General features: G+C 40.2%; 1 protein-coding gene across 4 annotated transcripts in view; it reads left to right on the top strand.

The window, feature by feature from the left end:
• The window catches only part of MKLN1 (muskelin 1), a 94,548-nt gene that overhangs the window by 15,827 nt on the left and 63,867 nt on the right, over positions 1 to 14,854 (top strand). For 2 of the 4 annotated variants that reach the window (XR_014945694.1, XM_015862503.3), the window contains exons 3-5: positions 6,292 to 6,434; positions 7,794 to 7,882; positions 14,059 to 14,168. Coding sequence is in view for 1 of the 4 variants with exons in the window: in XM_015862503.3 (XP_015717989.1) it covers positions 6,292 to 6,434; positions 7,794 to 7,882; positions 14,059 to 14,168 (342 nt within the window). In the remaining 3 variants the exon portion in view is untranslated. Of the gene's footprint in view, positions 1 to 6,291; positions 6,435 to 7,793; positions 7,883 to 14,058; positions 14,169 to 14,854 lie in introns of those variants that run through there. The other 2 variants (XM_085546338.1, XM_085546378.1) reach the window with 2 other exon arrangements.

Genomic DNA, 14,854 nt, shown 5'->3' with positions numbered 1-14,854 from the left:
TGGGCAATCTTGAATACTTTGTTCTGTTTTCAAACTGATTCTGAAATGAGAACGTGTTTGTTTTGGCTGGATGCTTTACTGTATTCCCATTTGATGGTTAAAGCTGACAAGCAGCAATACAGGTTCATGGAATCATTTGAGGTGAAAGAGATCTTTTAAAGGTCATCTCATATAACTCCCCTGCGATGAACAGGGACGCCTACAGGTAGATCAGGTTGCTCAGAGCCTAGTCCAGCCTGACCTTAAATGTGTTGGGGAATGGGATGTCAGCCACCACTCTGGGCAGCCTGTTCCAATGCTTCACTACTCTTATAATAAAAAGCTTTTTCCGTATATCTCATCTAAATATCTTCTCTTTTAGTTTCAAACCATTTCCTATTACAACAGACCCTGCTAAAGAGTCTGTCTCCTTCATTCTCCTGGCCTTGTTTAGATACTGAAAGGCTGTTGTCAGGTCTCCGTGGAGCCTTTTCTGAGAGCTCTCTCGGCCTTTTCTCACAAGTGGAGGTGTTGCATCCCTTGAATCATTTTGGTAGCCCTTCTCTGGACACGCTCTAGAAGGTCTGTGTCTCTCCTATGCTGAGGACTCTACGTCTGGATGCAGTAGTATAGGTGAGGTCTCTGTAGGACAGAGCAGAGGGGCAGGATCACCTCAATCTGCTGTCCACGCTGCTTTTGATGCAGCCCAGGTTACAACTGGCTTTCTGAGCTGCAAGGGCACAGTGCTGGTTCATGTCCAGCTTCCCATCTACCAGCCCCCCCCAAGTCCCTTTTGACCGGGCTGTGCTCAATCCTTTCTTTACCACAGCTTGTATTGATAGTGGGGGTTGCTGTGACCGAAGTTATATCAAGAACACAGAATAAGCAGAGAATAATCAGAATCACTTGATCAAGTTCATGTGGTTTTTCCATCAATTTTATGTGTATTGAGCATGGAATGAATGAAAATGTTTCTATACACCTTCTGCATCCAGCCCTGGAGAGCTGGGCATTGCCCTGCATGCTAAGCAAGTGATTTAAACCGAACTTTTGACTGGAGAATTAAATATATGTGTAGGAGGCATGCAGATAGCGGCAATTGAGATTAGTAAGACGCTGTCTCAGTTCTATTCTGTTTCCTTTAAAGACAAAAATGCCAAAAAGAAAATGCCTGCCCAAGTGGAAAAGACAGTCCCTTGGGATTCCTCTTGCTTGAATCTCTGCATGCAACAGCAAGGAAGCAAAATGCTGTGGAGCTGCTTGTTTGTTCAGTAAGCTTAATCCTGAACACTATGTAAGAGAGAAGATGTCTTTGCAGTGTCTCTAATCTGTGTTTTAGCTAACTCTCATGCTTGTTATTTAAGAGTTTAATGACTTGTTTGAAGCATATTTGCTGGTGTTATCTTACCTCTTGTAAAAATAACTGGGAAGAAGGATTGGGGAATCAATCATGAAGGGTGTAGCTTCTACCTGTTGCCGTGCACATGAAGAAGCCGTTCCAAGTTAACGTCTCAAATAAAGACCTTCAGTTTTGGTTCTGTTTTGCTCAGAACAGTTACATCTCACATCTTATAGAATCACCAAGGCTGGAAAAGTCCTTAAAGATCATCCAGTCCAACCGTTCACCTATTGCTAATAGCTCCCACTAAACCGTGTCCCTCAACACAACATCCAGTCTTTCCTTGAACACCCTCAGGGTCGGTGACTCCACCATCTCCTTCTTCTACAGTGAAAGACTGACACATTTTGATGCAGGTAAAAGTTATAGACAAACTGTGTTTCCTTATTTTCTTAAATTGGTGGAGTTCTAAAGGTAGAATCTTAGCTTGCAGTACTTCAGTTAAAGTAATAGTTATCACTTAGTAAGAAAGGTGAGGAGAAAGGCTGAAATTGATTGCTTTCTGGCTATTTCATATTCCAGAAATGAAATGTAGACATCCACGTGATTTTTAATCTCCAAAACAAATGTATGTAAAATGAAGCAATAAGAGCATTTTATGGTTATAGCCTTTATGGTTTTTGTGTTAGTGTTTCTTCATTTAAAACTGGTCGCTTTTGGCAGGGGGGTTGGACTCGATGATCTCTAGAGGTCCCTTCCAACCCCTACAATTCTGTGATTCTGTGATTGTACAGTGATGCTGTTGTTAAATGTGTGGGTGGCCGTAATGGTCTGGAACAGGAAATGCTGTAAAGCTTGGTAAAATACAGCTTTCCTTGTTTCAAACTTTATTAGCTGGAACAGAGGCTAAGACGCAATGCAAGGGCTAATGCAGCTCAGGCTCGTTGGCACATGCTGGGGGATATTTTATTGAGCTGCAACCCTAATTGCTGATTTGTCTCATCAGTGCATCTCACCTTTGTGTAAGAGTTTACTCATTTGCCAGTGGTGAAAATATGAGCGAGTCCTTAATTATTGAATTAGTTGCTTTCCCAGCTGAGTGGGGAGGAAAAAAGCTCTACAGGCACCTTTCTGTCAGGGAATTCCTCTTGTTGGGATAAGCATGAGTCGAAAGAACATATGTGAACTTCAGGGTTCATATAGTGTTTCAGAGCAGATCTGTGCTCTATAGTGAGCGTGATGAAGTGTGTACAAAAAGTTTATCAAGAAGGAAAGAAAATGAAAGTGGAAGTATAAATATTTGAAGTGCTGTTCTCTGGCTGTATGTAATAACTGTGTGGGTATGGTAGAGTTAAATCATTCTTGCGGCCACGAAAGCCAGGAGTTATGAATGAATGCCAGTGAAAGGAAATATATATGACAGCTGTTTTTCTGTTTATTAAACTAGATATCCTTCTTGGGTCTTGAAATAGAATGACCCAGAAATTAAATATTCAATAACAAACCTGTTATGTAGTAACCTATTCAGGCAGAAGAGGGGCTGATAGTTCTATTTTCGAACTAGTTCTAGGCTTACATAGGAAGTGTGAAGCAGGAAGGCTGGTAGTGCTGAAGGCTGTGGCTCTGTTCTGAATGTACACCCTGATGGCTCCAGTGATGGTCTGGCTCAGGAGGCATGATTGATAATGTACAGAACAAAAGGACAAGCTTAATTATGAAAACAATGGGTAAGTTTGTGTAGTGGCCAGCATCAGGTCCTGTTGAGTATTTGGATTATTTTCTGCTTTTATTTTCAAACGCAAAATAAGTTTGATCACTCCATAGTAAGAAGCATGCGTATGCTGTATTGCAGTGGTTGATAAGCAGAAATGGTTAAAGAGAAGAATAAGTCAATATAATATGATCTCAGTCTGTGCATAAGACATCGCATGTAGTGCAGTTTGGGATCAGTTTCATTTTCTTTAATGCAGAGGTGCAGATTCTGAGCTGTTAAAAGAGCAAATGCAGAATGTCAGTGGTGCTCTGCAAACAATTAGTTTCATTTTTACATCTGAGAAGAGCAGTTTCCCACTCCTGATTTGCATCCTACTGTAGATCATATCAGCAACTGATTTAAAACACATTAGTACAAATTATACCCAGTCTTGTGATGCAGGAGTGTGCATGTGGTTGTCATCAAATGGTAGCATGGGCCAGGGCTTCAATAATGTTTGAGATTCATCACAGCTTCCAGCATTACAGGGCTGGATTTGTATTCTTGGGTGCATGTGACCAGCTGTCGAGGTGCTGTGCTCTGCTCTCTGCACATCTTCACTTATTGATGTGCTTAATCATAGAGCAGAAGTCTTGCTCTTCTAATGCATTGCGGCATCTTGTTTGTAAGTGTGGTAATTTGAAGCTCAACCATCAGGCTGAGCTTTTTGTGCAGCTACTCCAGTTAGTGTCAGTATGCGCTTCCTCTAATGAACAAGTATTTAAGCTTATAATTTGGATGTTTGGAATACTTCCTGAATACTCCAGTGTTAAATACACTGATACTACTTATAGCAGTGTAACTGAAACGTGTTATGTAATTTTTATCTATATAGGAGGCATTACTTTCAGAGCATCCTCTGTATATAAAAAGCACTACAGAAAGCATATCTAGGTTCAGGTATATGGCCACAGGCTTTGAGGAACACTTGACTTCTGGTTCCATACCAGTCTTTAGCTTTTGTGTTGGTGTCCTTTAATCTGTGTGTGACTCAGCAGGTGCTGGGATGTGTGGGAGCAGGAAGGAGAGCTGTCTGTAGCCTTCAGAAATAACTGCTGGTCATGTGGAGCAATTGCTCTGCCTCACTCTGCTTTAGGCATCTTTTGGAAAGGATTTATCTGCGTTCCTGGATTACTTCGTACTTCTTTAGAGTAAGAATCAAATAATGCAGGATGAAGTTTATGTCAAACTTTTGCATATCTTGCAGATCACCTGGGAAAGTATCCCTCCCTGCCCCAAGCAGGAGGGTTGTGATTCCAGCATGATTAAGAATCGCAGTTCCTGATGCTAGCGGTGCTGGTGTCACTTGTTCAGCTGTGGGAGAAATCTGCAGGGAGGATCCGATGGTGTAGGAGGAGCTTTTAGATGTGGTTGTGTACTGTCTTTTTTTTCCATGGGAACTTTGGCAGCTGGTTGTGCTGTGTATCAAGTACTGCCATGCTACAGGACCGTCCCTTTACTCATCCCTTCCTTCTTTCTGTCTTACAAATTTTGTTTTCTTTATATTGTTCCCTTTTTCCACCACCCTCCCAAGTATGTCTGGAAAAGCACCAAAGCATTCTTTTGTTGCATCTTAGCACGGCTGATACAGACTTATTTTCTTCATTGCTGGAAACATCTTTGCCTGTAATTCCTCCCTATCTTTAATAGGTACCCATTTGCAGTATTCAAGATAACTGCTGCTTGTGGAGCATTTTTCCTAAGCTGAAGCTCTTTATAAGTCACAGAATCATTAAGGCTGGAAAGGACCACTAAGATCATCTAGTCCAGCCCATCTCCAGGAGCTCCCTGTGCTTGCAGCACGTACTTCCCTAGTTGGCCAAGCCAGCTCTCCTGTCTCCTTTGTAGTAAGAGCCAATACTTGAGATCACCTGTTTATCCTGATGCTCTCTAGAGCAATGCCGCTGCTGCTCTTGTGTTCAGGATGAACTTCTTTATAGAGCCATGACAGGACAGAGATGGGATTCCCTAAAGAGAGGGGAAAAGCTTGTTCTCTTTCTCACTCAAGACTTGTCCTTCTAGGGTAAGACCGGAGCTGCTTAGTACATGCAGGGTATCTTCACAGCTCTATATGGAAAGTTGCTGCTTTCTGCTGAGAGACTATAGGAGCAGTCACATGCATGCAAGCACCATGTGGATAATTGTTGTTGAAAGACTTGAAGTACTGCATCATGTGTGCTTTGGCAGCACTACTTTATGGAAAAAGGGCCACCAGGAGTGTCTGCAGTGGGAGGTGTTACACACCACTTTAGTTGTCTACTGGAAGCGCAGTCTTGATCATAGGGTTTTGTAACCAAATCCAGAGCAATGAGTAATTTTGATCCTGCTCTTAGTCTTATTTTGTCTGCTGTGCTGCTTATTTCCGAGAAGGTAGACAAGAAAATTAAACATCGTTTTCAGGTATGAATCTCAGTGTGTTCTATGAAGCAACATGTCTCCAGAGTCCCTCCGCTGTGGCCTACTTTGTAGTGGAAGGTTAAATAAACTTGCTGCTCAATGGTTCCTGATAAATGACGCAAAAATTCTCTGTGTACGCTTTTCAAGTGGAAGAGATCTTTTGCTCCAGCAGTGGTGGGAAGCTGGTAGCTGTGGTCTGAATGTAAATAATCTACTGACTTGATGCCTATGTTGCTGGGGGATGTCTGTGTTAGGAGGAGCAAATGTTTACAAGAACATTTTCATCGTTTCGTGTAAGGCCCCTTTATTGTCAGTTAAGTGGTTAGGTTTTATTTGGGATGCCTAATAAGCAGTTGGCTCCTACGTCAGCCACAAAATCAAGCTTAGTCTGTATTCAGTGGTTAAATACTGTCAACCTAGAGAGGAAAAGTATTTGATGTTCTCTTAGCATGTGGAACATACTGTATTTATCTAATTGTGCATTCAGTTTAAGTTTCATTTCAGGCTCTAGTGGGCGTCTGAGTCATCATTCTTGTTAGATCCATCTTATTTGCTAGATTTTTGGGAAGCCTTGCATCCAACTTGAAGGAACGTATGTTAGCCTTGAATAGCAATGCTAGGAATAGGCACTTCAACCTAATCTTTTTCCTGGATAGACTTTTTAAAAAGTAATATTCCTAAAAAACTTCTGCTTATTTCCAGGATCTAGGGAGAAAATATAATACTGGGGGGGAAGGATGAGCTCACCTTAATTTCCATTTTGTTAACAGAATATTTGAAGCCTTTGCTTTAATGTTGAAATTCACTATTATTTTTTCCACAGTATTTGATTCTGAAACTTGAAAGACCTGCCATAGTCCAGAGTATCACGTTTGGCAAATACGAAAAAACACATGTCTGCAATTTAAAGAAGTTTAAAGTCTTCGGTGGGATGAATGAGGAAAACATGACAGATCTCTTATCCAGGTAAGATGTGATTTCATCAGCTATGATAATCATGAAGGCTGGACCAAAATGCTCTTCCCCTTTCACTGCCAAGCAGATAGGTGGTTAACAGTGTAAAAGAGCTCTTGCTGTGATCCTGAAATTAGCTGCCCTTGTGTTTATGGTCAGGTCAGAGAGCAACAAACCCAACATTTGCTCCAGGAAACCTTTCTTACATTGCTCTAACCACAGAATTTGTGGAGAATGTGCTCCTGGAGGCTTGAAAGACCTGAGAGCAAGATGCAACATTGGATTTGTGATTTCTTTCCTCCTTGTGCCTGAGGCACAATATAAATGATTCCCCAGGTGTGGGTAACTTAAAGAAGCTTTTAAAAGCACAAGTAGCCTACCTATGTCAAGAGCCTCACTGCAGCTATAAGCATTTAAACCAGTCAGCTGCTCTGTCTAGCTTCAAATAAATAAATCAGATAAGCAAATAGAAAACTTGTATTTTCTTCAGTTTGACTTCTAGTTATGCTGGTAAGGACTAGCGAAAGAGCCTTTGGGCTGTTCAGGCCTTATTGTGAGATTCTGAGAAATTGCTAATGTAAATTTGCAAGGGCCTTTTAAGGTCTCTTCTGTTTCAGAAAGGGGAATGACTTAAATATCTAGGAGCACAAGATGAGTAGCAAGAACTAATCTATTTTGGGAGGCTTACAGAAGGGAACTCCACCTCCAGGGAATGTATTGGTGTATGTCATCTTCAGTTAAGTAAATTAGCCTTGGAGAAACATGGGATGTTCTTTGTTTTCAGGTGTCCTTCTAGCCACACTTCTCCCTGTCCCCCTTCCCTCTTTAGGTAGACCAGTCTTGCAATTTAGCTTTATTGCTGCTGCAGTTTTCTGGGGTAGAGGTGTTAGCAGTGTAGTAGTTACTGATTTCTAGCATTGTTTCACTTGCACCGAAGTTTAATTAAAATCTGTAGCTACATCTTCAGTTCAAATGATGATTTTTGACAAGTTATACTAAATAGTTTTTATAAAGTGTTGCTCATAAATGGATCACAAAACGCTTCAGCAGTGTGATAATTCTGGGAGTTGGGTTGTCTCCATCTCAAACAGAAAAGTGCATTTCAGGTTGCTTGCTGAAGTCACATGGTCACTAGTTCACGCAAGCAGCATTGATCTGCTGTCAGTTCCACCCCCAAAACCACTAACCAGTGCTGTCTCCCAGGCAGATAAGATGGTGGATAGCAGTCCAGGCATTGGTCCAGCATGCATACTTATGATTTATAGTAATATGAAACAAGCATCGCATTTTAGGCATGACCTAGATTGCATTTGTTAGCTAGTTCTAAAATACAAGGTAAGATTTAGTAACCTTATTTATTTTTTCCCACAGTGGCTTAAAGAATGATTATAACAAAGAAACATTCACCTTGAAGCATAAAATTGATGAGCAGATGTTCCCCTGTCGATTCATTAAGATAGGTAAATGCATTTTTTCGGCATTCTGAGTAGAAAATAATCTCTTCTTAGGCTTGTGCCAGTCTTGGCACTTGTGACTTCATTGTACTAGGAAAAGCATCCAAAGTAGCTGTTCCATTTCATGATCTTTTAGGCTGGTTAGTTTGGAACACAGTGAAGTCCTGTTACTAAGAAATAATAGCTACATAACATAAATCCTAGGGACTGAAAGCAAAATGCTGTAATTTTCAGAAATGCAGTTGTTGAGCCAACTAATTGCTGGAGAAGCTGCTTACTGTCCTTCTATAAATTGCTGTGTAGAGCTTAAAAAAAACCAATTCACTAAACTAAATACAAGTAAAAAGTTCCTGTATTAACAACTGTAGAATTTGGAAAAGTTTCTTTTTTTTCCCCCCAAACTCTCATTCTACATAAAGCAACAGCAGGAGCCTTTGTTTTGTTTTCGTCCTCTTGCTGCTCTAATCCTGAAGTCTCGCTTCTGCCTAAAGATTCTATCCAGGAGCAAGGAAGAGTTTTGCTCTGTGATTTCTGGCATAGTTTCTCTGTTGAAGCTTGCTAAAGTGGGGGGTGATGGTGCAAATGATGTCTGATTACTGTGACTTTTTATGGGGGCAGGGCTGTTTTTTTTTTTTCTTTCTTGCTTCATACATGAGAATTAGTCTTAGAGTCGCCATTATTTATACTGGTTGGATTTAATGCATTAATTTAGAGCCTTTCGCCTTTACATAGCTAAGAAGATTTATCTTCCCCTTCCTACCTGCCAAGACAGTAAAAGCATTACTGCTTTTATGCTGTTTAAGGTGAAAGACCAAGGAGGTAGCTGCTGATAAATGGAATGAGATCCTTGTTGACTAACTTAGGAACTCAAGAGTGTTTTCAAGTGTTGTGTAGTTCCTTTGCCAGAACTAAGTTGGTAGCTGTTACATTGGGGCCCTTTCCTCTGCCTTCACAGCTTTCTGAATCACCTCTCACGTTGATCTGAGAAAGTATCAGTTTAGGAACAGAGTGATCATTTGTATGCTGTAAATCAGAGTGTTTCCTGTTTTTAGACTAGTGGAGAAATCAGTTGTTGGTTGTTATTGTTTTGTTTTGCTACTTCTTCTGGAAGCATCTGGCATTCACTTGGCTTTAGGAAACCTGAAGCAAAGCGAGAAAATAGTTGAAGGCTGACAGTGTCACAAAAGTTAGATTGATTTTTAACACGTTCTGAAGCTTTTTGGATAGTGTTATAAATACATGTATTTTTAATGGCTAACAAACAGCAAATAGTTACTGGTGGTCTGAAAGGGTGAATAGAATAATTCCTGGCTACTGTTCCGGATGTTTGAAGTGTATTCCTGCATAATATGTTCTACTTGGGCCTTTCACTACAAGAAAGACATAGAGGCCCTGGAACATGTCCAGAGAAGGGCTATGAAAGTGGTGAGGGGTCTGAAGCACAAGTCTTATAAGGAACAGCTGAGGGAGCTGGGGTTGTTTAGTTTGAGGAAGGGGAGGCTCAGGGGTGACCTCATTGCACTCTGCAACTTCCTGAAGGGAGGTTCTGATGAGGAGGGGTTTGGCTTCTTCTCCCAGGCAACAAACAGGACCTGAGGAAATGGCTGCAAGCTGTATCAGAAGAGGATTAGACTGACATAAGGAAAAACTTTGTCTCTTAGAGAGTGGTCAGGCACTGGAATGGCTGCCCAGGGAGGTGGTGGAGTCACCATCCCTGGTAGTGTTCAGAAGATGTCTGGATGAGGAGCTATGAGAGATGGTTTATTGCTTGTGGTAGCAACGCTAATGGGAGGACAGATGGACTAGATGATCTTGTAGGTCCTTTCCAACCTTGTGATTCTATGATTCTTGAATGTTAGGAAGCATAGCACTGTTATGGAATTTGTTAGGGAGGTGAAGTGCTGATGAATTCTACTACCAGAGTTCTTCTCTGACTCAGCGTGAGTTGTGTTATAAGATGCTTTCTTCGTTGAGATGCCTTCCTTACATAGCAATAAAAATCCTGTGTTGCAAAAAGGCATGTTTCATTGTCAATTGCTCACCAGTTATTGAGATTAATTTACCTTTTTAGCTATATTATTATCCTTTCATTTCTTGAAGCATCTTCTATGAAGAAACTCCTGTGCTAGCTCAAAAATTAAGATGATCTCGGGACCAACACCTATTAATTTCTGGTTACTGCTAGCATCACTTTGTGTATAAATTTGACTGTTTTTTTCTGCTGTGAGACAACTGTAAAATGATGTTATGAAATTCTGTTATTTTTCAGGTTCACAGTGTGAATATGTTTTCAGTTTGTTAAAATTTCCAAGCTGTTAGCCAAAGTAACTCCAAATTCAAAATACCGTGCTGTGTTCCTTGTAACGCTGCCAATAAACACCAGGCCAAAATCTGCCCTTTTGGACTTGTAGAGAATGACACTTCAGAAGTTATTGTTACCAGTGAAGCTTGCCTGTTTGGAGAAGGCATTATTTAGTTCAGCAGCCGCATGCATAAGGCATTTGCTTTAATTCTGAAGATATCCAGGTCTGTATGTAGCTACTAACAATACAACAGTGAGGATGTCATTTATTTTTTAGGGGGAAACAGGAGAAATATGGCATGAGTGTACCTGTGAGAGGTTGGGGAATAACTTGCTAAAACTTCTATTGCCTGTATTTCAGGCTGGTAGGAAGCAGAAGAAGTGAGTTCCTTCTCTCAACTTGTGTTGGGAAGAGACTTGTGCTCGGTGCAGTTTAATTAGTTTGACTTGAGTTCCTTAGCACTGGAATGCCCAGCTGTGGGCTTCTGACCTACTTGACAAGTAATTTCTCTGTCTCATGTAGCACCTCATTAAAGAGCTTAGGAAAGGGAAGGAAGATATTTATCTGGAACAAATAGCGAGGAAGAAGCTTCTTAATATATGTGAACTTTTGGACTCTTTATTTTTTTTCTTTTTCTTTTGTGGCTTCTCTAGGCAGAGATTTGCATGTGTGTGTCCTTGAAAGCAGAAGGTGTTGTAAAGAATGATTGCTGTGAAAGAGCTGGAAGATGTGCTGGGTGTGATTCTCATGCCAGTTTGTTACTACCATGGGAATTACTAACTGCGTCCAGGTTTTTGTGTATTAGAAATGAGCAATGCTTTCTTTACGGATGTTTCCTACATTAATTGCGTAGACTACATCTGTACCTGCATTTTTCTAAACATATGTTGTTTATGCAACTGCTGTGTGTGGATGAGACAGAGAAATTAGCTTGAGAGATGTCTTCTAAATGATTGTACTGTTTAGCGTCTAAGCTACTTCTTTCTGTAGTATACAGGACTGCAATCTTTGTTAAGGCGTAGCTTGCAATTATTGATAAATATCCCCTAAAATTGTTCTTGTGCAGATAAAAACCTGCTTAAGTGACCTAAATACATACCTTCTGCTTCTGTTAAAGAGCTATTGATTTTTATTTTATTACTATTTTTTCCTCTCTGCGGGGTGCCTCTCGCTGTGTGGTGATGGTTCAGCTGGTCTGAACAGTTGTTTGCATTTCAGGATGGATTGCTGTAGTTCATGCAGCCAAAAAAGCCAAGCTGAGATAGCTTTATGGTGTTAGGCTTCAGGTTCATCAGCTTTGGAGAGTGGAAATGCGTAGGCAGGATGAGTCTTGCAAATATATTGTGGGATAAAATCAGTAAGGCAGGAAAGACCACTGAGATTATCTAGTCCAACCATTGATGCATCACTACCATGTCCGGTAATCCACAAGGTCACCTCTTTAAAGCCAGGAGTAGAAGTTAGATTAGTCTGAAGTTCAGCTTTGTGTCCTTTCCTAATATTGTGGAGTAACTTAAAAGATCAGACTCAGATTTCTATGCCTATTTTATGCTAGGGGAAGTATTTATTTTCTGTTCCCTGTACATTTTCACTTCTGTGTATTCCTGAAAGTATGTATGAATGTAGTGTGGGAATCTTCATGTCAAAATCAGTTTCTCTGGGGGTCAGAACAGTAAACAGGACTGCTGAAAGTTAACTGAAGAGGGAGGTTAATAAGCTGATAGTTTTGCATTCCTTGTGATTGATAGCTACGTAGCATCCTTACATACATTGCTGTTCGTATTTAGGACTGTAGTTGGCTACTGAGGCGAGAGAGTGAGTTGTTGATTGTACCATGAGAAGCTGATGTGAGTTCTGAGAGCTGCTAAAAAGAAATATAGAGGAGGACTCCTGGTTCCTCATATTTTTTATTTTTCCTGGAAGGAGGTGGTGAAGCTGTAATATTTAAGTTGGGTTTTTCACCTCATTAACTCAGCCTTAAGAAACCGGCCTCAAGTTCACCATCAGGAAATTTATGGTCTCAATCCATTTGAGGTGGTCTGTGGCTTGGTTCAGTGTTTGAGCTGAAGAAACTGATGAACAGATTTTGATTCTTTCTAGCAGAATGAATACCAAATTTAGCTTCAATTTGGCCTCTGTGTTCAGGTCTGAGGAGAAATACCCATTCCTGTGGTATCTGTCTGTCTGTCATCTTAATATGAAGAATGCCTGGATTGTTCACTATCTCTAGCATTTGGAAGTTTGTTGTCCTCCCGGGGAATGTGAGAAAACAATCACATAGCAGCTGCTGGTGCCTTCTTGTGTTTCTGTGCAGGGAGTGTAGTATCTTTTCACGCAGAGCACGCATCAGTTATTTCATCAGTTCCCATAGTCTCTTTGGTGACAACTTGAAACTTACTGATATGTTTGAATTCAGAAGTAGTAAGGTTTTATGATATTAAGATAAAACACCTGGCTTAGCTTTTTCTCTACACAAAAGCTTATTGGGCAGAGTGCATGCAGTATAGAGGATAGGTAGTTTTCCTTACCAAATACTTGTCTCCTGGCTCCCCATACTAGGAATTGCTCTGAGATCATCTCACTTGTGAGAAATCAAGTAGAAATAAAAGTATTTGGGATGGTTTTAAAATCATAAAGAATGTTATACCCGGAATTTCTTCGAGTCTTTCCTAAAAATCTATTCTCCTGATGTCTGTTCCCAGAAGCTGTTCTAAGTCCTTAGCAATAGTTTTGTAGAAACACCTTTTACAATTTAGAGTACCATGCATTTGAGCACAGGCTCTGTGCCCAAACACACTGCAGAAAATAATGGATCTAACTTCAAGTACAATTAAGCAACCAAGAACCTTTAACAATATGAACTTTAAAACAGATTTTGGGTTTTGCTTTTGCAGTGAGTATGTCAGAAACCCGTAGTTTAAAGCAGTTAATATCTTATGGTACTTCCTAGTGGTTTGAAAGACAGCTCTGTGGGAAGAATAGCTTCTGTGGAAGAGAGGAAGTAGTGGACTCCGTGCTGTTGCTGCTAACGAATCATTTATCTCTAAATGCTATCTTCCTTGTTTATCAGTTACGGCCAGATAGAAAGGATGCAGGAAAGGAAACCATTTGATTTCACTGAAAGTTTTAAGTGTTCACATGAAAGCTTTTTTTTGGGAGTTGGAATTGTCCTGAAGGAAAACCAGCTCTTAATCTGCAGGCTAAGTTTGATAGGTTGAAGCAAGAAGGTAGATGTTAAAGCAAAGTGGTAGAGAAGCCTTAAGTGAGATGTTGCAGTGTGTTTCACATTTAGTATGTTTGTCCCAATACCCAAATAAAACAGAATTGGCTAAAAAAGCTGCATGTTTAAAAACAAACTAAAACAAAAATCAGATACAGCTTTTAAATTGGAAACTGACAGTTTTCCCTTCCTCCTCCCCTCCCTCCCTCCTCCACAACTTGCAGACGTTACTAATTCTGTAAAATTCAAAATACATGAGCTTCTTGTCTTCACTGTTAGGGAAAATAATTATTGCTGACAGAAGTGAAAATAAATGCACTGTGAGAAGCAAATAGCATCTCTAGTATGCTTGTGATTTCCACCCGTGTCAAAGCTTTTTGCCTCCTAGTTGTTTTAATTGCTAGCATTTTTGCTCTTAAAGCAAGCTTCTGCTTTGTAATGATCTTCTGTGTTTATGTTGTTTTGCACAGGTTGCTTTAAATGACAGCTTTAACGTGATGTATGAAACTTTCTTAAACTAAAACTTCGTAATCATAAATACTGAATTTTATTTAACTTTCAGAAGTGTTCTGTTAAAGTAGTACTATGTATAACCTATTAAGACTTGTGTTACGTTTGGTATTTATGTGTCTTTTTTCTCCTTTTCCTTTCTTCTCCAGTTCCACTCTTATCCTGGGGACCTAGCTTCAATTTTAGTATCTGGTACGTTGAACTTAATGGCATTGATGATCCAGATGTAGTCCAACCGTGCCTCAACTGGTACAGCAAGGTAGGCCTGCATTTTAGGTGCCTGTTTGCTTGAGGATTTGTCATCTCAGAAACTTGTGAAGCTTCTCATACTGGAGTTATGTGACCTTTTCATTCCTTGAATATCAGCTGTTGAAACAACAAACACACAAAGTTAAAACTCAAACCACGTGGCTGACTTTGACTTTGAGTCTTTTTGTATCTGTAGCTTCTATAAAAGAAAACAACAAAAACCTGCTAGGTAACTTCACAAGAAAAACTTAAAGGAATGTGGAGTCAAAAGGAGTCATTGTGATTAAAATAATGTTTGTAATGGTAACGAAATAAGTCTTAAAGATTGCACTTATGCCTCTGCTTGCCTTTTGACTGGTCTTTCTTTGACCATAGAGTTCAGTACTTCTGCAGAGCTATATATGAGTCCGGAGGCATCTGGGTTGACTCTGTAGCTTTTGCTACAGGGTATGGGTTTGTTTAAAGAGAATCCTCTTTAGTGCCTTAACTTGCTGCAGATCTTTGCACTTCTGATGTTTCCCTCCTAATATCATTCTGTTGAATATTCTGAAATTGAAGGGAGCCGACACTGCTGGACTGTGAGATGAGATGATTAATGCCATTTGTCACTTTGATGGACAGAAAGTTCAAGGGTTTCTAAACGTTATTTGTATAAGCTGTACATAATTGAGTACAGCAAATGTTCTGTGGGAGAAT

The sequence above is a fragment of the Coturnix japonica genome, chromosome 1 (assembly GCF_054131305.1).
Source record: "Coturnix japonica strain WE chromosome 1, WE-NBRP24, whole genome shotgun sequence".
NCBI lineage: Eukaryota > Metazoa > Chordata > Aves > Galliformes > Phasianidae > Coturnix > Coturnix japonica.
Note: the sequence above shows the minus strand (reverse complement) of the source record. Positions and strands in the feature narration are given on the sequence as shown.